The sequence below is a fragment of the Helianthus annuus genome, chromosome 6 (genome assembly GCF_002127325.2).
Source record: "Helianthus annuus cultivar XRQ/B chromosome 6, HanXRQr2.0-SUNRISE, whole genome shotgun sequence".
In the NCBI taxonomy this organism is placed as follows: domain Eukaryota; kingdom Viridiplantae; phylum Streptophyta; class Magnoliopsida; order Asterales; family Asteraceae; genus Helianthus; species Helianthus annuus.
This window is the reverse complement of record NC_035438.2, coordinates 41,352,158-41,374,174: the sequence shown is the minus strand read 5'-3', so window position 1 is coordinate 41,374,174 and position 22,017 is coordinate 41,352,158. Positions and strand designations below refer to the sequence as shown.

The window sequence follows — 22,017 nt, the reverse complement described above, 5'->3', positions numbered from 1 at the left end:
TGGTTTTTTAGCTTATTTGAATAAGCTTATTTGAAGAAGATGATTTTTTACTCACTACACACAATGATATTATACCCCTTCCCATAATACAAAATGACTTAACAAACAACTAAAGATTAATTATTAATTAGAGAAAAATGCCCGGATAGTCCCTGTGGTTTCACATTTTTTCACCTATAGTCCCCAACTTTCTAAAACTACCTGAATAGTCCCCAACTTTTCATTTTTTGTTCCCGGATAGTCCCTGGGTCTAACTTCAGTTTGTTTTCTCTGTTAAGTGGGCGTGAAATGACAAAAATACCCTTTCCTTTAAAAGGCCAAACCACAGGGACTATCCGGGCATCTTCTACATTTTTAGAGAAAAACCCCACCACCACACTTTCCGGCGAACTTTTCCGGCGAAATTAATTTCTGGCGACTTTAAATCTTGAACGCGAGTTATTCCGGCACCGCCGCCTTTTCGCATGATGGTCGTTGTTATCGTAATAACATGTTATCGTAACGCAAATTGTTGTCAGAATCAACAACTCCGGCGTTAGGTTGAAACAGTACGAAATCCAAGGACTCATCCTTAGGGTTTCGCTCGAACGCGAAGAACGGATACGCGTTTATTAAAAACGGCGAACACGTTTTAACGAGAAAATCCAAAACAGGAGACATTACTCCGTTTAAATCCGACCGGAAAGTTCCAGAAGACGGAGGATATGACGTTGCCATGACGGAAAGTGAGTGTGCTGTTGTAACGGTTATCTTCTGGTCTAGGTTAAACTTAACCAGAGCAGAATGAATGTTCTCCATCGCCGGAAGTAAGTAGCCGGAAAGTGACGTGTCATTTGACGTCAGCACTTCGTTTCCAATGGCAATGGAGGTGATTTTAGTCGCCGGAAGATAGGGTTTAACGTTGCATTGGATCCAGTTTTCAGCAGCGGATGGATCTTGTAGTTTTGTAAGGTATTCGTTGCCGATGCCGAGGGTGAAAGCGATGCCGGTGTTGGCGAATGCTTTGAGGACGGTAGGGTTTGCATCGTAGAGTTTGAGTTTGTTTGCACCGGTGGATTTGACTAAGGGGACTGCTTGCTGTGGTGAGGGGAGGTTGTTGGCGATTTGGCCGTAGTTGATGCCGATTGCGGTTGCGAAGAGTGGTGAGATGGTGAGGAGGAGGAGGGCGGAGATGTGGAGGAGAAGGGTGGTGAAATGGTGGTGTTGTTCCATGAGTGATAAGTTTAGATAAGTTGAGTGTCACCGACTGGAAGTGAAAGTGATGATGGACCAGTTGAGTGTCACCAGTTTTTTTTTATTCCCTTTGAGTTCGTTGTTCTCCTTTCATTCTACCACTGGTTCACTTATTTAAACCACTATTTGATTTAAAAGAACCATGATGCTGAAGATTTACAAATGTTTAGAATCGAAGTCTGACAAATGTTAGTTTCCAACCATCATGCGGAAAGGCGGCGGTGCCGGAATAATTCGCGTTCAAGATTTAAAGTCGCCGGAAATTAATTTCGCCGGAAAAGTTCGCCGGAAAGTGTGGTGGTGGGGTTTTTCTCTAAAAATGTAGAAGATGCCCGGATAGTCCCTGTGGTTTGGCCTTTTAAAGGAAAGGGTATTTTTGTCATTTCACACCCACTTAACAGAGAAAACAAACTGAAGTTAGACCCAGGGACTATCCGGGAACAAAAAATGAAAAGTTGGGGACTATTCAGGTAGTTTTAGAAAGTTGGGGACTATAGGTGAAAAAATGCGAAACCACAGGGACTATCCAGGCATTTTTCTCTATTAATTATCAACTTGCAAAATATAAGCTAATCCAAACACTTAAAAATAGCTTATCAAATAAAAAAAATAAGCATAAGCTACTTTAAAATATAAGTATAAGCCAAAAAAAAAAAAAAAAAAAAAAAAAAAAAAAAAAAAAAAAAAAAGCTAGTCCAAACACCCCCTTAAATTAGGGTTTTAGGGCACATATTACAGAAACTACACAGACAAAATGAGAAGAATAATCTTTGTAGCTCGTTATAAAATACCCATCTCCCAATTTCAATCCGGACAGCCTCCTTCCAATCCGAATCACTGTTTCTTCTCATCAGGTTAGATCAATTCTTCTCATACCCTGTTTGTAAATGGCCTTTAATTTTGTAAATTGGGTATTCAAGGCATAAATTAGTTAGGGTTAAGGTTCCTAATTTGATTTCAATCATAAAGATTCTTGCTTTGTAGCAGGAACTGTAGACAATGCATCTGTTAATGGAATTCAAAGAAAAAGTTCAGAGGTAAAGCTTGCACATTTATATTTCAAACAACCAAATTATTTGCTGCTTTTAATCAAACATTTATATTATTACATATTTACAGTTATCGTATCATAATGATGGAAATGTATGGTTAGGGATCATTCGGTTCGACTTCAAAAACCAGTCTTTCTCCCGAGACGGATACGCGATGGTCAGGGCTCATTCGCCTTGACGACAAGTCTGGACGTGTGCCCCATGATCAACCCTACGATGAATTTTCGGGTGATGTTGAGAAGGTTTATAGGATTTTAAGGAAGTTTCACACGCGGGTTCCGAAATTGGAACTTGCTTTGCAACAATCCGGTGTTGTGGTCCGCTCAGGGTTGACAGAACGCGTGTTGAACCGTTGTGGGGATGCGGGAAATTTAGGATACAGGTTCTATGCGTGGGCGTCGAAACAACCTGGCTATAGTCATAACCATGATGTGTACAAAGCGATGATCAAAAGTTTAGGGAAAATGCGGCAGTTCGGTGCGGTATGGGCGCTTATCGAGGAAATGAGGAGAGAGAACCCGCAGCTTATAACGCCCCAGGTGTTTGTTGTATTGATTAGAAGGTTTGCTTCGTCTAGAATGGTTAAAAAAGCAGTCGAGGTGCTCGATGAAATGCCCAAGTACGGGTGTGAGCCGGATGAGTATGTGTTCGGGTGCTTGTTAGATGCGTTGTGTAAAAACGATAGCATTAAAGAAGCCGCTTCACTTTTCGAAGACATGAGAGTTCGGTTTCCACCGACGATTAAACATTTCACCTCGTTGCTATACGGTTGGTGTAAAGAAGGTAAACTAATGGAGGCCAAGTTCGTATTGGTACAGATGAAAAATGCCGGTTTTGACCCTGACATTGTTGTTTACAACAATTTGCTTAACGGGTATGCGCAAGCGGGGAAGATGGTCGACGCTTTTGATCTTTTACAAGAAATGAGAAGAAAAGGTTGTGACCCAAACGCAACGTCTTTCACCATTTTGATTCAAGCACTTTGCGGTCAAGAAAAAATGGATACCGCGATGCAGGTTTTCTCCGACATGGAGAAACACGGTTGCGAGGCTGATGTTGTTACGTACACGACATTAATAAGCGGGTTTTGTAAACGCGGAAAAACCCAAAAGGGTTACGAGCTTCTGGATCACATGATACAAAAGGGTCATGTTCCGAATCAAACAACGTACTTACATATTTTAAACGCTCACGAAAAGAAGGACGAGTTAGAAGAATGTTTAGAACTTGTAAACGAGATGCAAAAAGCCGGTTGTTACCCCGATCTTATCATTTACAATACTATTATCCGGTTAGCATTTAAGTTAGGAGAGGTTAAAGAAGGGATTCGCGTCTGGAACGAGATCGAAGCAAGTGGGCTAAGCCCGCGACTCGACAATTACGTGAATATGATCCACGGGCTTATCGATCAAGAATGTCTCGTTGAAGCTTCTGAGTACTTCAAAGAGATGGTTGAAAGGGGTCTGTTTTCGACCCCACAATACGGGCTTTTGAAAGATCTATTGAATTCGTTGTTACGAGGTGATAAAGTTGAATTAAGCAAAGATGTATGGAGTTGTGTTATTAACAAGGGGTGTGAGCTTAACGTTTACGCGTGGACAATTTGGATTCATGCGCTTTTTACGAAAGGGCATGTGAAGGACGCGTGTTCTTACTGTTTGGACATGATGGATGCTGGTGTGATGCCGCAACCGGATACGTTTGCTAAGCTTATGAAGGGTTTGAGAAAGCTGTATAACAGACAGATTGCGGTTGAGATTACGGAGAAGGTGAGACAGATGGCGGCTGAGAGGAAGATAAGTTTTAAAATGTATAAAAGGCGCGGTGAGAGGGATTTGAAAGAGAAAGTTAAGGCGAAAAATGATGGTAGGAAACGAAGGGCGCGTAGACGTCAGTGGGGCAGTTCTAAAGCTGGTTTGATTTGATAACAGTTTTGAGCAGATTATTATTAGTGTGAGCTAGTTGTAACATGCGAGGCATTTCACATTGATGTATATAGTTTCAATACAAATTTTGATTGATCTATTCTGTTAGTATTGCCAAGCATTCTATTAATTGGTGTTTGCTAATTGCTAAACCATTTAAACCATGGGCTAATTATCAGAATACACATTTTGAAAGTGATTAAAGCTATATAAGTAATCAAGCTTAGATAGTAAAAAACAAATGCCAGAAACTCTTATTATAATCAGAAGCAAGTTATCTAAGCAAGAAAAATGATCATCAAGTATAAAGCACGTTCTTGATCTATGTATGCATTTATGTTTTAAAGTACATTTATATAACAGACATGAATGAGTATTATGCAGATTATGCAAGACCTGGTGGTCGGAATGGTTTGTGTGTTCTCTGAATTTGTGAACGAGGGATTGCGCGGATCATAACCCGACCCGTATGTGAGTTCTCGTGGATCATAACCCGACCCGTATGTTGAATGTATTTTGTTATTTGTCTATACTTGGAAACCAATTTAGTTAGTATTTGGATTTGTTAAACTATATTTTTTTATATTCATTATTATACATTTAATTTATGAACTTCTTAGCTACAGTGATTTTTGTCCTTCTGTGGATTTTTTCCATCTTTCCTTTTTTTCTTCTAATTTTTGCTTTTTGTTTTTCTTTTTTAAGTTTCAATCGAACCTGGTGTTATACATGTAACAAAACGAACGGTCTAATACTGACTGAACAACATCAGTACCGGAATTGGTATTCGTTTTTATTGTTCCGATCGATGTAAACACATCTCGGTATTTTTTTTTTTGTCGTATCATGACTTTTTTTTGTTTCTCTTTCGGTAAGTGCCGGCATCTTAATGAACCGAACCGATATCAAACGAATTCCGGCCATTAACGTTATTTTTACTATTACGTCTACGTTTCCATTAAAAATTGGGTTGCACCGCCGCAGAGCGCGGGGTAACCCATTACTTATTCAAATTAAAATAAATTCATGTTAAGTTATAATAAATCTTAAAGACCAAATCTCCTTTTGTACATACCAAATTATATAATTTTCTTTTTACACATTGTACATTTTTGCACATATATTGTACTTTGATTTTTTTTTTTTTTAATCATACAACCCCATGAAATTCACGGGTCTATAACCTAGTGGTTTATATATGTTTTTACATTTGACTTGTTTAAATAAGTTTTATAATCTGCTCTTCAGGTATTTTTACAAGTTTTACACACCGACACTTGTATAGAGATAGAATCTAACCCAGTGAACCCATGTTTCTTTAAAAAAAACGGCAGCTAACTTACACACCATCCAAACCTACTTATAAATCTACATTAATGTCCACCATAAGACTAGAATACTGAACCACTTGGGAAGAAACACCTTTACTACACCTTGGATACTGCGAAGTTATAAGCCCTTTGGTGTTTATTATATACAAGGTGTTTCCTCTGACCTCAAATCCATTTGTAAACAAGATAATATGATTCACCATTTCACCTACTCTCCAAACAGCAAGAGCTGAAAATTCTCAAAACACAGTAGTACTTTTGCTTTATTTGACAACCAATTCCAATAGCAAAAAGATGTCAAGAAACCAATTAACTCCACCCTCTATGTTATCAAAACCAAATTCACTCTCAAACAAAACAACATGAGAGATCATATCAAACTAAAATCCTTAATCCAAATTCACGCATGTCGTGACAACTTCATTTGTATATAAGAGCATCACGTCCAGGTCCAACACCGATGTAATGAACTGGTACTCCAACAAGTTGTTCTATTCTTTCCACGTACTCACGTGCAGCCTTCGGGAGATCAGAGTAGCTTCTTACCGATGAAATATCCGTCTGCCACCCTGGCACAGTTTCGTATTCCACCTATAACATAATACACGAAAATCTTAGATAGAAATCCATTTGAATAAATTTCACATGTATATTCCTACTAATAGAGACATTGTGAATTAATTTTCTTACGGATACCCAAAAATGGCTGGTTAGGCAAACATGCATTTCTACTAGGGATGAGTTTTTTCCCAAATACCCGTACACGTACCTGTACTCGTACCGGTTTTAGGTATTTGGTACATGTATCGGTTTTCTCAGTATCGGGATGGGTATGAGAAAAAAAGGATACTGGTACCGAATTTTATATAGAACTTTAAATGTTCTTTTATATTATGTTTTATTTCGTATCATGATATTTATGGTACTTTACCCAGTTTTGTTCTAATTCCGTACCAGTATTTTTGGTACGACCTCATCCTTAATTTCTACTTCTGAACATCATTATCTAATACTTCCCATTAACCCCACACATAATCCAAATAAAAGTAAGAGAAACAAGAAACGAAATAAACTTGCCTTTGACTGCTCGAGATCACTTAAATCAGCAGGAAATGAATTAAAGGGTGTGCCGTCAGGACGTTTGTAAGAAACACCCAGCTTAATCTCAGAAAGATCCGACAAAACATCAAGTTTAGTAAGATTCAAACTCGAAAACCCATTAATCTGGCAAACATATTTGAGAGCAACAATATCAAGCCACCCACAACGACGAGGACGACCCGTAGTTGTACCGAACTCATGCCCAGCTGCCCGAAGAAGATCCCCATCATTGCCCAACAGTTCAGTAGGAAACGGTCCAGATCCAACTCTTGTAGTGTAGGCCTTAACCTACATGATGAAAGCCATTAAAGACCATATAAACAACATCAAGAGCGAATCTAAGCAGTCAATAGCGGTTAGCGGACCTCGGATCACATAGTGGTCAAAAAAGCGGTTCCGCGATTATCGGTTCTATAGGCCGCTATTTGAGCGGCGTATAGCGGTCATAGCACCGCTTTGAAAGATCTTTTAATTTGGGCCAAAAAGTAGGGAAAAGCCCACAAAAACCAATTTTTCTCTTAATTTGGGGCCAAAAGTAAAGGCCCAAACTTGAATTTTGATATTACTAGTAATATTTTGCATGATATTACTATTAATATTTTTTTTTTCAAATATATATATTTTAATATATAGGGGAAGGTTAATATACAATAGTCCCTTAACGTGCGACGGTGCAGGAGTGAATTACGCATGTTCATTTTTAAAATACACACGTTATAATACATAATTACACATGTTATTTTCATAATAACGCATGGGTAGGGTTAAGCCCTAATTACGCATGTTATTGTTCACTCCCGCACTGTCGCACGTTAAGACCGTTTTGTATTTAGAACTTTCACTGTATATATATATCAAATAGCGGACCTGGACCGCTATTTGATTTTGGACCGCTATAACTACATAGAGAACGATTAAAAATAAATCATACTCACCACTCCAATCAAATCACCAATGACTCTGGGAGCAATGCCGAGACCAGTGCAGATTCCACCAGCAGACGGACTTGAAGACGTTACAAACGGGTACGTCCCGAAATCGATATCCAGCATAGTCGCCTGACCACCTTCGACCAAAATCTTCTTCTTCTGCGATATAGAATCGTTCATATAATGCACCGTGTCACAAATAAACGGTTCCAATCTCTCCGCAAATCGTTTATACGCTTCCACTTCCTTCTTGAGTACATCAGGGGTATAGTTAAAACCCTTGAACCTCGCAGCCGCATCCGATAACAAAAGATCGAGCTTATCCGGAAAAGTATCCATATGCCTCAAATCACTTACTCGTATACCGTTCCTAATAACCTTGCTAGAGTAACACGGCCCGATTCCTCTCTTGGTGGTTCCGATAAACGACTTAGCTAGCTCCGCTTCTCTGAGTCCGTCTATTTCTTGATGGTAATCGAATAACAAATGAGCGCGGTCCGAAACTAAAATCCTTCCCTTGCATGAAACACCGTTGGATTCAAGCCCGTCGATTTCTTTAAAAAGTCCGGGAAGATGAACAACCACTCCGTTCCCAATAACGCACATCGTCTCCTCGTTAAGAATCCCGGAAGGAACAAGATGAAGTGCAAACTTCTTGCCTTCGGAGTTATAGATAGTGTGTCCAGCATTAGCTCCACCCTATAGGAATATCAACAATGTTATTAGACAAATTATTGCGTGCAGGGGTGTTTTTGTCATTTCTTGTATTTCTTGTTAAGAGGTTGTTGTAGTCATCATCAGTGTTGTAAAAATCGGGATTAATCGGTAATCAGTAGTTTACCGATTAAAATTACCTAATCGGACCTAAAATCGATATTCAATCCAAGGCAGTCAAAATCTTTGAAGTATTTGAAAAATTATACTTATTAGTCCATTCCGGTTAACAATTTTGAAAACTATATAAAAAATTTTGGAACTTTTTGTTTGTGTGTATAGGGGTGGGTTATCGTACAATAGCCCCTTAACGTGCGAAGCGTACACAGTCCACGTTTCGAAATTACACATGTTATATACATAATCACGCACACTGTAAAATTCAAATCTTGCATGCCACCAAACTTGAAAATTACGCATGGTTAAAACTCCAACTATGCATAGGTTGGTTTAACCCTAATTACGCATGTTATATACATAAATACACACGTTATTTTGGTCACTTCGTACCGTTGCACGTTAAAACCCATTTGTATTTATGGCTTCATTATGTGTGTGTACATATATAGATAAGAGATCATTAGAAAACTTAAAAGATACAAGAAAACTTTGAGAAAAACACTTTTAAACAAGATTTATTTTTTTTTTCATTCTTTTTATACGTTACTATTATTCGTGGAAACTAAAAAGAAAACAAAAATATATATGTAGATCGACCAGCTACATATATATATATATCTTATGTGTACCTTCGCAACCTACATATATGTAGCTCGCCAATCTACATATATTTCTTGATTTGATTTCTTACAATACTAACTTTATAATTAAAGGAAACAGAAAGTAAAAAAAAAGAGTAGGTTTCTTGGTTTTCAAGTTTTTTATGGTTTTCTAACGAGCCTAACCCTATATGGGCCTAGTGAATTTTACAACCATGGTCATCAATTCATCATGTATCTATTTTTCACTAATTGAGGCTCCTAGCATTATATTTAGTTAAGCTGATTAATACATTTTTACTCACCTCAAAAAATACACAAATGTTAATAATGATTTAAATCCATATAAGCTAAACCCTAAAAAAAACTTAAATAACTGTAAAGCAAACAATAATCCCCAATCATATGCACATAATCAATATATAAACAATTAAACACAATCAAACAAATAACAAGCATTAGGTCAAACAAAACTACCTGACAACGAGCCACAACATCAAAATGCTTAGCCAAAATGTCAACAAGCTTGCCCTTGCCTTCATCACCCCACTGGCAACCCAACACACCGGATACCTGACCTAACGACCCGATTCGACCCGGTATTTGACCCGTCTTTTCTTCCGGAGCGACAATCGGTGAAGCTGAGCATGTAATTGAAACATTTCTCCGGTGAAGAAAGGTGCGATGGAAGGCGGTGGTGGTGTAGGTACGGCCGGTGGCGGTGGTGGACCTGAACGGCGGCGAGGTAATAGGGTTTGTGTCTAACTTGACGGAGGTGGTGGCGTTCATGACTGCGAGAGTGAAAGGAGTAAAGAGGCGGAGGTTTTGATGGGTTAAAACCCTCAGGTTAGTGGAATTTTATAAAGGACGATTTGAAATTAATACATTTCCATATTTTGGAAATTTGGTAGTTTATTCGATGTGATTTTGTTGTTAGGTACTTATAGACCAGTGAAATTAGCGTAGGAATGTTTTGGAAATTATTGGTACATATTGTAAAGAGAAAAATGCAATTTGCGTCTCTGTGGTATGTTTCAAACATCAACCTGAGCCCCTAAATTAAATTTTTGGTTTTTGAGCCCCTGACCTTATGAATTCATAACAGTTTGAGTCCCTGTCGTCAGGGTTCCGTCAATTTGACCGTTTGACAATTGTAAAAAGTCCTTTATGCCCTTGACCCTTCACATCTACAATTAATAGAAGATATGAATGACCAGATCAGTTTCATCACACTTCTCAACCCTTAACATCCCAACTCCCAACACCCATTATCATTATCATCAGCTTCATCTTCATCATCTTCGTTCATCATCTTCATCAGCTTCATCTTCATCATCTTCATCTTCATCGATAACAATCCAAGGTAAAACAGAGGTTAGATTCTTCATCATCTTCATCTTCATCGATAACAATCCACACCATCATATTGTTTGATTCTTGTGGGTTTTTTTGTCTCGGATATCAAAACAGGGGTTTGGTTTTGTTTGATTCTTATGGGTTTTTGTCTAGGGTATCAAAACAGAGGGTTATCTTCATACGGGTTAGATAACTCATATACGGTTTTGAATGTGTTTTGGTTTTGTTTGATTCTTGTGGGTTTGATTCTTGTGGGTTTTTGTCTCGGGTATCAAAACAGAGGTTTTGAATGTGTTTTGGGTTTGATTCTTGTGGGTTTGATTTTTGTGGGTTTGATTCTTGTGGGTTTTTGTTTCGAGGTTTTGAATGTGTTTGAGAACTGTTTAAAAAGAACTGATCGGATCAGTTTCGGATTGATCAGTTTCGGATTGAACACATCAATATTGATACTTGAAATGTGAAAATTGATTTTTGGTAAATCTCGAATCGTTTTGGTTGGTTGTTTGAGTTTGGGTATTTTGGGTTTGATTCAATGATTTGAATGTGTTATTTGGGTATTTTTGGGTTTGATTCAATGATTTGAATGTGTGATTTGAATGTGTTCCTCATCATTGATTCGAATGTGTTATTTGGGTATTTTTGGGTTTGATTCGATGATAACAGTTATTTGGTTTTGGTTTGATTCGATGTACAGAATGGTTGCGGATGTAAAGATACGCAAAACACCAACTACGAAGGCAAGAACACTTGATACCCTCCTAGAAGATGGTGCGGTGCACATAAGGAAGTGATTGATATGAATGAATATAACCCCAGTGTAGCTCTTCGATTTTCCTTGAAATTCCAGAGCTCGCTAATTACATATCTACCACTTGGGTTATATTCATTCATAACCCTAGTGGCAGATATGTAATTACCTACACTAGGGTTGTATTCATTCATATCTGCTACATTCCGAAGTGCACCCGTCAGTAAAGATCCACAATTGCTTGTGGATCTTTGACGTTTTGTCTCTATATTGTATGTTACGGTCGTTTGTTATCGAGTCTGTAAGTTCCGTCAAGTCTACGAAGTTGGTATGACGTTTTGTCTCAGTATTGTATGTATTAAAAGTTTACATTTAATATACAGTTTAAGCTTTAATGATTTGTTATATATAGTATACATTTAATTATTATATTGTATTTATTAGATTGCATTTATTTAAAAATAAAAGTGAATTTAGGCTTTAATAATTTGTTATATATTGTATACATTTAACTATTATATATTTATTTAAAAAGAGTTAATTATTAGATTGCATTTATTTAAAAATAAAAAAGTTAATTTGAATTATTAGATTTCTTAAGAAAAAAGCAAAAAAATGAATTTAGGGGCTCAGGTTGATATTTCACTCATACCATAGGGACGCAAAGTGTTATTAATATATGTCAAAAGACGGTCTTACCCCTGCCTCAAACAGTTAAACTGACGGCAGGGACTCAAAGTGTTATAAATTCATAAGGTCAGGGGCTCAAAAAACCAAAAATTTAATTTAGGGGCTCAGGTTGATGTTTGGGACATACCACAGGGACGCAAATTGCATTTTTCTCTATTGTAAAGTTGTTTGAAATATAATGGAAAAAGATAAAATATAAACAGTCTTGTCCTACAAAATGTACGAAAGACATGAAAAAAATAAAAAAAATACGGTAGTATTTTCGTAATTATTTACTCGTAGAGTAATTATTAAAATTACCTTACAAATGATCTTGTAGGGTAATTTTGTAAAATGACATTGTAGGATAATTTTAATCATGCAGGGTAATTTTGTAGAGTATCATAAATACTCTACAAATGATCTTGTAGGGTAATTTTATCTTTTAGTATAATTTTGATCTTGTAGGACAATTTTGTTGAGTATCATAGTTACTCTACAAATGATCTTAGGGTGCTTGGTGTGGTTTCGAGGAGTGACTCAGGGAGTCACATTCACCGATCGGTGAATGGATGCCGATGAGGAATCGGGGAGCAGGGAATGGTTTAGACGGCGTATACTTACCGATGCGGGAAGATGAGGGAAGGAGGAGAGAGAGAGGGGGTTTAATGGTGGGTCCCAATCTCTTTCAACAAATCGTATTTTCTTAAAATTCTTTACCACTCTCCATGTGTTTGACCATTGCCAGTGGCTGAGTGCAAAATGGGAAGTGGAATGTGCCAATGTGGACTTGACATGGCATGGCATTATATTATTGGCTAGAGAAAAACTCAAACACTCAACTAGTGATTGATCACTCCCTCCACCCTTATAGGGTAATTTTGATCCTTGTAGAGTAATTACGAGTAAAATAATTACGAAAATGCCACAACATTTTTTTTTCCTTTTCATGTCTTTCGTACATTTTGTACGATAAGGCTATTTGTACATGATATTTACCCGAAATATAACATGTTTGTATTTATGTTGTTTTATATAGATAAGAAATCATGTAAAGAAATAATTCTTGTACGAAGTGTAGGAGACAAGCTCAATCATTGATCTCCCAAGATCAATGGCTCAAAATTAGACAGTGACATTTTTGTAAATGTAAGGTTAAAACAATTGAAGAAACAAAAAGAGAAACGATATTCTGGTTATTTCTCACTTGAACTCTCCCCTGATTTTCAAAAGGCTATAACCTTTTCATACGTTAATATATTTTTTAAAATTACATCGTATTAACGAGCATTTCATTCTCTTTAATTCGAGCAGCCTATTGCTATAGGTTTCTTTAAAAATTTTACATGATTTTGAATACTCATTACGTGATTACGTGATTTTGAATACCCAGCACATGACTGCGTGATTTCGAATACCGATTACGTGATTTCATTATAGAATGTAAAACTACACTAAGTGATTACGTAATTACGTGACAATAGTTGACTATGTATTATTAAGTGACTACGTGATTTTGAATACTCATTTCGTGATTACGTGATTTTATTGTAGTATTTTATGTGAAACACACTGAGTGATTACGTTATAAGCATAATTGTAATACTATTAGTTATAACAAATTATATTGAATGTGTATTCAAGTAATGGATTTATATTAAAATTGTAATCACATAATGGTTTATGTTGAATGTGTAATCACGTAACAGGTATTCAAAATCACGCAGTCATGTGTTCGGAATTCAAAATCACGTAATGGACTAATGAGTATTCAAAATTCTGTAATTTTTTTAAGAAAACTATAGCGATATGTTGCTCGAATTAAAGAGAATGAAATGCTCGTTAATACGGTGTAATTTAAAAAAAATATATATATTAACGTGTGAAACAGTTAGGTAGTGTTTGGTATGCAGGAATGAGAAATGAAATGGAATGAACTATTGCGAGGGAATGAAAAAACTGTGTTTGGTTGGTCAACGTAATGAAATCACCAATTCCATAAGTCATTCTAGTCCCTTAAATTCATTCCACTCACTCCCTCTGTTTTTTTTTTCCATTCCATTCCCTCTCTCACCCTACGTCACAAACACCGCCCATCACCACCACCATCTGCCACCACCACCACTTGCCATCTTAACCACCTGCCACCAACCTCCGTCGACCACCACCACCGTCCTCCGTCGCCACCGCCGCCCTTCGCCACCGCCACCGACTACCATCGCTGCCACCCGCCATCGCAGACCCCGACCACTACCGCCACTGTCACACCCCCAAAATACCACCATGGAAACTCTATTAGGCGTGTGACGTACCAATAACGAGCCACTAATCATGTTGAACTCATAACAAGTTTTCAAATGAAATTTCCAATTATTAATGCAATGTACCAACAATAAGTTTAATGAAAATCCAACAAGTTCAGCGGAAGCAATAAGTAAATAGTAGTTTAACTGTTTCAAAGCAAATGTGTATAATCAATGAAATAAACCCATCATGTGTATCAAATCAGTACAACCCATGACCACTCCAGCTACTCCAGACAGCAAGTTCCAAATCCAAGAAATCTAACGACCTGCGAGCATGCAACGAGTGTATCAGAGCAACGCTGGTGAGTTCATAGTTTTTACGAAAACGTTAGTTACCAAGTGTTTAGTTAATCCATTGAATTTAATTTCGAAAGTAATTTTGATAATATCTCGATACTGAACAAGACGGCTCCTGTGGATGTTTTGCCCTTTCCCTAGTGCTCCTATCAAAGCAATGGGCCCGACTGGGTCATTAGTTCACAACCGTCCTCCCCGGTACGGCGTGAGGGTGCCAAACCTAAGTAGCGTTACCAACTAATACCCCGCTACCACCCACGATAGCAAAAGATGGGACTTAAGAGATAGAGAGTGAGAATATTATCCAACATCTCAGTTTTACCCAAAAGATTTATCCCTCCCCGGGATACCCACTGACTGTCCCAAACCACCGGGACGCATGCTCAAAGTAGTGAAATCACCTTAGTTTTGCTCGGTAAGATTATTTACTAGTTTAACAGTTGATCAAATACGTCCTATCACAGTTACCGATAGCAGTCAGTTCCATGTACGACTAATTCACATATTCATCGTTCACATCACACAAGTAGCGTATCAACAAAACACATAGGCATACTTACTCAAATCATCAATACACAATTAAGCAGGTCTCATGTGTGTTACATAAACAATAGTTCAAGCAAACACGTAATTCCTAAAGTGTACGACCCTTTTTGCTCAAGCCCAAACAAGCATATGACCACTATAGGTGTTCGGCCCAATACGTAAGCCGTCGATTCAGACTCAGCGGGGTGTTCGGCCCAACTCCGAACATACAGCCCAATGATTTAACAGTTTTCATGCGGCCCAAGACTTTACACAACCCACAATTTAACTAATTAACACAGCCTGTAACAACTCTCACTAAAATCAATACTTATTATGTTAATTGTCTAATAAGGAAAGCCTAACTAAGAAACCCAAGAAATTCTGCATAAACCCTAAAATTTTCAGAACATTCCAAATCAGGATCAGGGCCCCTAAAACTCAAGGGGGTTAAACCCTAATTGATAATTATCTTCCGAATTCGCTGTCTATATTGAATTTTCGTTATACGTCGACTCAGCAGGGCTACCCAGGTGACAAGCCTACCCTAGGCTAGGGGGACCTGCCCCGCGACACGCGATGGGGACCAAGGATCCCTCCGCGACACGCGGGAGGCTCCAATTTCGGGTATAAATATGGGGGCTTGGGACTTGATCAGATTGCTTGTTTCGACGTATAATTTCGTTTCATACACTGAGATATACGTAGATTACTACAAACACACACAAATCACGAAACGCTGCCGCGATAATCAGGGTAATAACTCGATCGCTATTACGATTCAACGTCCGATCGATTGAAACTATCCAACGAATGTTTAAGTGCTGCTCAAATTGAGTTTATACTTTGTCATTCGTCGTTAATTCGATGAATGTTTAAGTATCGCACTTTGTCATTTGTTGTGAGGGTTTTAATCTCGTGAATTGTCGTAAATGCTGTATTAGTTACTAACCTGGTTCGTGTGCATTGTTATTTAAATTAGGTTAACAGGCTAATCAATAGGCTACGCTCTGCTTACATAAATCTGCAATGTGAGTCATTCTCTTTTTATCAACTGTTTTACAAAACTCCAAGTTATTTTCAAAGTTATAATTACAGGGATTAAGTCTTTGTAATCACCAAATTACATCCGGTATGTGGGGTTTTGTATACATTACTTGATAACCGTCACCATTGGACAAACGGGTTAGCCAAGGGGTGATATGACCATAGTCACAGACACCATTGGGCACAGGCTACCGATGGCTGGTCGAGTGACAAATACCGTGGGTAGTTTGTTGATAAACAGAAACATTGTAATCGCTCTTAATACTGTCAATTATAACAAATGCGTCGTTTAAATAAAATGAATGATTCACTCAGTATTTCCCGCTGACAAAACCTTTTTCGAACATGTTTCAGGTGATCTGTTGTAATCCAGGAAAAGTGCCGTGAAGCACTACAAGCTTAAAGGAGTGGTTCAATATAAATAAATAAAGAAACATGTTTTGGAAAATAAAGATTTCCCAGTGAAATCCCTTTATTGTAAATTACAGGGTTTTATTCCTAAACTTATGTAATAAAGTAAACGGGCATTTTTAGTATTAAAAGATCCTGTATTAAAGACTTTCGCTGTCGCCTAAATTAAATACCACGGGGTTCCTGTCCTGCGGCTCTTGACCAGGTCAAACCAGGGCTAGGGCCGTGACAGGAAAAGGTGGTATCAGAGCCACTGATTTAAGCCTATTAAAGTATTTAAAATTTCTGATTGCCATTCTGTGATTACGTGTTTTATTAACTGATTATTTGTTAGTTACATTATGGGTAAACAAAGACTTTCGGCTATCTATCACAAATTAGATACTTCACTTAAAGAAAAAGGAACCTCATCCTCAAAATACCCAGCAGAAATTGAGGAAGGAATCCTTGTCCGTAAGGCACAATATGAGAATCCTCTTACCCCAGAGAAAAGAAATTCGATTATTAGGAAAAGTCGAGAGAAAGGAAAGAAATCACAACCAAAGAAAGTGAGGTTTAATCCAGAAATCCAGGAAATAGGCAATAATCCACCTTGGGAAGACAAATTAGATGAAAAATGGGCAGATCTTTACATGTTATCCACTGTAGCAGTGAATGCAAACCTTTAAATCAGTATTAGTACCTATAGTACCTACAAGCCAGAAGCTCTAAAGAAAAGTTATCCCGTAAATAAATAAGTTACGATAAATCCTAGTGTATTTAAATTTCAGTTGTCCTTTGTATTAAATTAATTATACGGTATGCAATAATACTTAAATGTTATTTGTGAAATTTTGTTATAAAATTTTAACTTAGCATTTTGTGTGCATTTTGCATATATGCTAAACAGCATGAATGAGCTATCTGAAACCTTTCAGAATCTCAATCTCTATCCTGTACCAATAGAAGTTTCCAACGACTTCACTGGTTACATTGCTGATGTGGAGGAACCTATGGAATTTCAAGCTCCACCTCTGGAGAAAGCAAAGCCTAAGAAAAGAAGAAGATATGTTGGATGGAGGAAAGTGCGCAGGAGGAAACCAGCAATTAGGAAAATTCTCAAAATAGAAAATCCTATGGATAAAGGAAAAGGGATAGAGACCGGAGAAAGTTCTAGGCCAGCAGGGATATAAGTCAAGGAAAATTCTAAGCAAATGGGAATAGAAATCGGGGAAAGTTCTAGGCAAATCGAGGAGTTGCCGCTGCAGGAAGAATTAGATCGTATACTGGCAAGTTGTGACATTATCAGGCCTATTAACAATAACCTCTACTCTTATCCTGTTCAAACCCAACTTCCAGTGAATTTTGAACCAGCTATTCCAGACCCTCTAATCCGCACTCAACCTTTAGGAGGAATGGACGAGTGGTGGACTAACGATTGGCAGTTTCAAAACATAATAAATAGTCCTTATACCTTTCTCCCTCAGTTCGACCCAGAACCTATACCAAACCCACCGATGAGCAACGAAAACTTAGCCGAACTCCGCCAGTTTGGCGAAGAGCTGATAGGCACAGGGAATAGGATTCGGGAAATGGGAGAACAAATCTCCTGGAAATACGACGAGAGGGAACGTCGCTATTAAAATGCTAGTTGACAAAGGAATAAAGGGTTGGGAAACTGTATTTGTATAATAATAGTAGTAACAAAAATATAACTTTGTAAAATAGGAATAAAACGTTGTAAGATAAACAATGTGTACGGATGCCTAATATTTATAAAAATGGAAGTCGAGAAATCGACAATTTTGACTATACATGTGTTGAAAGATTTATGTGATTATGTGCAATTATTTTATTATATTCTAAATTATCGATTATTTGACACTAATAAATTACCCCTATAATAATTACCAGATGGAAAACGCTGGTAATGAACCAGTTAATGAAGCAAATCAATCTGATCAAAATCAGGAAAATCAATTTATGACTAGGCAAGATATCGAGAATATCGTTGCTCAAGGGATAACCAATGCTATTCCCGCAATCCTGGCTGCTGCTCAGAAACCTGCTGAACCTCAACAAATTATTCCTAGTAAATGTACTCCGAAAGATAACGGTAGTAATAGCATAAATGGAGGTGGCAATCATGACGATAATAATCCACGACTTCCTAAGAAAATGAAAGCTGCAACGCCTGGTTGCACCTACAAAGAATTTCTTGCCTGTAAACCAACAGAATTTGCAGGAAATGAAGGGCAACTGCAACACTGCGTTGGTTAGAGAAAACCGAAGCAGTAATTGCGATAAGTAAATGTGCCGAAGAAGATAAGGTGATGTATGCGTCACACCTTTTTAAAGAAGGGGCGCTAGAATGGTGGAATACGGTACTTCAAGCCAAGGGAAGGAATGTGGCTTATGCCATGAATTGGGAAGATTTTAAGCAACTAATGGAAAGAAAATTTTGTCCCGAATATGAAAAGGAACAAATGGCAAATAAGTTCCTGAGCCATCGTATGGTAGGTGTAGATTGTCGAGGATATACTTCCACATTCTTTGAATATGCGAGAGTAGTACCAACCCTGGCTTCGCCAAAACCAGTACTCATTTCCCGTTATATTTGGGGATTAATTGGAGAGATCCGTAATATCGTTAAAGCTGCAAGACCACGCACTATTGACGATGCGGTAGAATTAGCTAACACCTTTACTGACGAACTGGTACGTACAAGGGAAGAAAACCGGAAGAAAGAATTAGCTCAGAAAATTACCCAAGGATTTCGTATGAGTAATAATAGCAATACTAAGAAAAGAGGAACGGGGCAATCCTCAAATCCGCCTTTCTGCAGGAATTGTAGAAAGAAACATTTTGGAAGATGCAATGTGACCTGCAACTTTTGCAAAGCTGTAGGACATCGTGAAGAAGACTGCAGAAAGAAAACAAGAATCTGCTATAACTGTAGAGAAACTGGACATTTTCAATCAGAATGTCCCAAAATGGTCAAACCAGCAGATAAGAAAGCCAAGACGACTGACGGAGCTACCAAAAAGAATGCCAGAGCATTCCAGCTGACCACTTAAGAAGCAGAACTCATTCCCGATGTGATAGCTGGTACGTTCTTAGTTCACGACGTGTTTGCAAAAGTATTATTCGACTCTGGTGCAAATCAAAGTTTTATTAATACCTCATTCTGCCAAGCTCTTAACTTACCTTTAAAGACCCTTAGGCAGATTTTTACAGTCGAAACGGCAGATGGAAATTCTGTCAACATAGATAAGGTTTTGCAAGAAGGAAAGATAGAACTCTTAGGTCATAAATTTTCTGCGAACCTATTACCTATGAAATTAGCCGGATTCGATGTCGTGTTAGGAATGGATTGGTTAGTAACCAACAATGCTCGAATCCTTTGTGATAAGAATTCCGTAGAAATCCAGACACCTACAGGAGAAGTAATTTCAATTATAGGAAATAAACCTTGAAAACCACTGAAATTCATTTCAGTAATGAAGTTAGCTAGTTATTCAAGAAAACAAGAAGTAGTGTACATGATTTCAGTAATCATTAACACTAAGAATAAGGAACTTCAGGAAATCCCAGTAGTCTCAGAATATTCCGATGTATTCCCAGAAGAATTACCCGGGTTACCACCTGATAGAGAAGTAGAGTTTAGGATTAATCTAATTCCTGTAACTACACCAATAGCCAAAGCACCTTACCGGCTAGCACCCACTGAAATGCTAGAATTAAAAAAAAACAGTTAGATGAATTACTAAGCAAAGGATTTATACAACCTAGTTCATCCCCTTGGGGAGCACCAGTGCTGTTTGTGAAGAAGAAAGATGGATCAATGAGAATGTGTATCGATTATAGGGAACTGAATAAGGTTACAATTAAGAATCGATATCCATTACCTAGGATTGACGATCTTTTTGATCAACTCCAGGGAGCTAGGTATTTTTCTAAGATAGACTTACGCTCCGGATATCATCAGTTGAAAGTACAAGAGGAAGACATACCTAAAACTGCTTTCAGAACAAGGTATGGTCATTATGAGTTTACAGCCATGCCCTTCGGGCTAACGAATGCTCCTGCAGCATTCATGGACATGATGAATAGGATTTGTAAACCATACTTGGATAAATTCGTAATTGTCTTCATCGACGATATACTTATTTATTCCAAAAGTCAGGAAGAACATTGTGAGCACCTGCATGCACTCTTAACTTTGTTAAGAAAGGAAAAGCTTTACGCCAAATTCTCGAAGTGCGAATTCTGGCTGCAAGAAGTGCAATTTTTAGGGCATATGGTAAATCACGAAGGTATTCACGTAGATCCTTCTAAAATAGAAGCAATCACCAAATGGAAGGTCCCACAAACAGCTATGGAAATCAGAAGTTTTCTAGGTTTAGCTGGATACTATAGACGATTTATTAAGGATTTTTCTAAGATAGCTGTACCCTTGACTAAGTTAACCTGTAAAGCAGTTAAGTTTGAATGGGGACCTAGACAAGAAGAAGCTTTTAAGATATTAAAGCAAAGATTGACAAATGCTCCAATTCTAGCCTTGCCAGAAGGAACTGAAGATTTTGAAGTATATTGTGATGCTTCAAAATTAGGATTAGGATGTGTGCTAATGCAACGCAAGAAGGTAATTGCGTATGCCTCCAGGCAATTGAAGAAACACGAGGAAAACTATACAACTCATGACTTAGAATTAGGAGCTATAATTTTTGCCCTTAAGATATGGAGACATTATTTGTATGGAAATAAGTTTACTGTTTATACAGATCATAAAAGCTTAAGGTACATATTTGGGCAAAAAGAATTAAACATGAGGCAAAGAAGATGGATGGAAATCCTAAGTGATTACGACTGTGATATTCAATATCACAAAGGAAAAGTAAACGTAGTTGCTGACGCCTTAAGTCGTAAGTATCATGAGAAGCAACAACGAGTTCGTACTCTTAGGTTAAATCTGCAATTAGATTTAATGGAACAATTAAAGGAAGTTCAAGAAACAGCAATCAAGGACGATGCGAAAGGAATGAAAGGATATATAAAAGAGTTAGAACAAGGAAAAGATGGAATTTGGAGATTCCACCAGAAAAGAATTTGGGTACCTAAGCAAGGAGAATTAAGAAATAAGATTTTAGAAGAAGCCCATAAATCTAGGTATACCATGCATCGCGGTAACAATAAGATGTACCAAGATTTAAGGAATAATTTCTGGTGGATAGGTATGAAAAAGGAGATAGTTGAATATGTATCAAAATGTCTTACTTGTTTCCAAGTTAAAGCAGAACACCAAAAACCTTCAGGACTACTACAACAATTAGAAATGCCTGTATGGAAATGGGAACTCATAACAATGGATTTTGTTACTAAGTTACCCAAAACCAGGAAGGGTAATGATGCGATTTGGGTAATTGTGGATCGATTAACCAAATCAGCCCATTTTCTACCTATGAAGGAGACCTTTAGCATGGAAAGGTTAGCCAAGTTGTACGGAGACGAAGTAGTATCCTTACATGGAGTTCCGCTCTCCATTGTATCGGATAGGGATAATCGTTTCACTTCCCATTTCTGGACTAGTTTCCAGGAAGCAATGGGAACTCGACTAAATTTAAGTACCGCATATCATCCGCAAACAGACGGACAAAGTGAAAGAACAATACAAA

The 22,017-nt window shown here is 37.7% G+C and overlaps 3 protein-coding genes and 1 long non-coding RNA gene across 4 annotated transcripts; 2 read left to right on the top strand and 2 right to left on the bottom strand.

Moving 5' to 3' along the window:
• Positions 1-477: 477 nt before the first annotated feature.
• Positions 478-1,287, bottom strand: LOC110944518 (glucan endo-1,3-beta-glucosidase 11). Its single transcript, XM_022186178.2, has one exon. The coding sequence runs from the start codon at positions 1,210-1,212 to the stop codon at positions 478-480; it is 735 nt and encodes a 244-aa protein (XP_022041870.1). The 5' UTR covers positions 1,213-1,287.
• Positions 1,288-1,943: 656 nt separating this feature from the next.
• LOC110864956 (putative pentatricopeptide repeat-containing protein At5g65820) lies at positions 1,944-4,318 on the top strand. Its single transcript, XM_022114131.2, has 3 exons — positions 1,944-2,087; positions 2,221-2,270; positions 2,387-4,318. Exons 1-3 carry the CDS (start codon positions 1,988-1,990, stop codon positions 4,208-4,210), a joined length of 1,974 nt encoding a protein of 657 aa, XP_021969823.1. The 5' UTR covers positions 1,944-1,987; the 3' UTR covers positions 4,211-4,318.
• A 1,453-nt stretch (positions 4,319-5,771) lies between these two features.
• LOC110864955 (adenylosuccinate synthetase 2, chloroplastic) lies at positions 5,772-9,906 on the bottom strand. The gene is made up of 4 exons (XM_022114129.2): positions 9,482-9,906; positions 7,578-8,270; positions 6,619-6,930; positions 5,772-6,132 (listed from the first exon to the last, which is right to left on the bottom strand). Exons 1-4 carry the CDS (start codon positions 9,791-9,793, stop codon positions 5,962-5,964), a joined length of 1,488 nt encoding a protein of 495 aa, XP_021969821.1. The 5' UTR covers positions 9,794-9,906; the 3' UTR covers positions 5,772-5,961.
• A 270-nt stretch (positions 9,907-10,176) lies between these two features.
• Positions 10,177-11,508, top strand: LOC110863839. The gene is made up of 2 exons (XR_002549408.2): positions 10,177-10,378; positions 11,055-11,508. It is a non-coding gene; the product is annotated as an uncharacterized LOC110863839 (long non-coding RNA).
• Positions 11,509-22,017: the final 10,509 nt, after the last annotated feature.

Excerpts from the sequence above, each read along its gene's own strand:
- LOC110944518 (XM_022186178.2), bottom strand. The coding sequence starts at position 1,212 with ATGGAACAACACCACCATTTCACCACCCTTCTCCTCCACATCTCCGCC.
- LOC110864956 (XM_022114131.2), top strand. The coding sequence starts at position 1,988 with ATGAGAAGAATAATCTTTGTAGCTCGTTATAAAATACCCATCTCCCAA. Across the intron at positions 2,088-2,220 it reads TCACTGTTTCTTCTCATCAG|GAACTGTAGACAATGCATCT; the intron begins GTTAGATCAATT and ends GCTTTGTAGCAG. Across the intron at positions 2,271-2,386 it reads TTCAAAGAAAAAGTTCAGAG|GGATCATTCGGTTCGACTTC; the intron begins GTAAAGCTTGCA and ends ATGTATGGTTAG.
- LOC110864955 (XM_022114129.2), bottom strand. The coding sequence starts at position 9,793 with ATGAACGCCACCACCTCCGTCAAGTTAGACACAAACCCTATTACCTCG. Across the intron at positions 6,931-7,577 it reads TTGGTGATTTGATTGGAGTG|GTTAAGGCCTACACTACAAG; the intron begins GTGAGTATGATT and ends TTCATCATGTAG. Across the intron at positions 6,133-6,618 it reads GTGATCTCGAGCAGTCAAAG|GTGGAATACGAAACTGTGCC; the intron begins GCAAGTTTATTT and ends ATTATGTTATAG.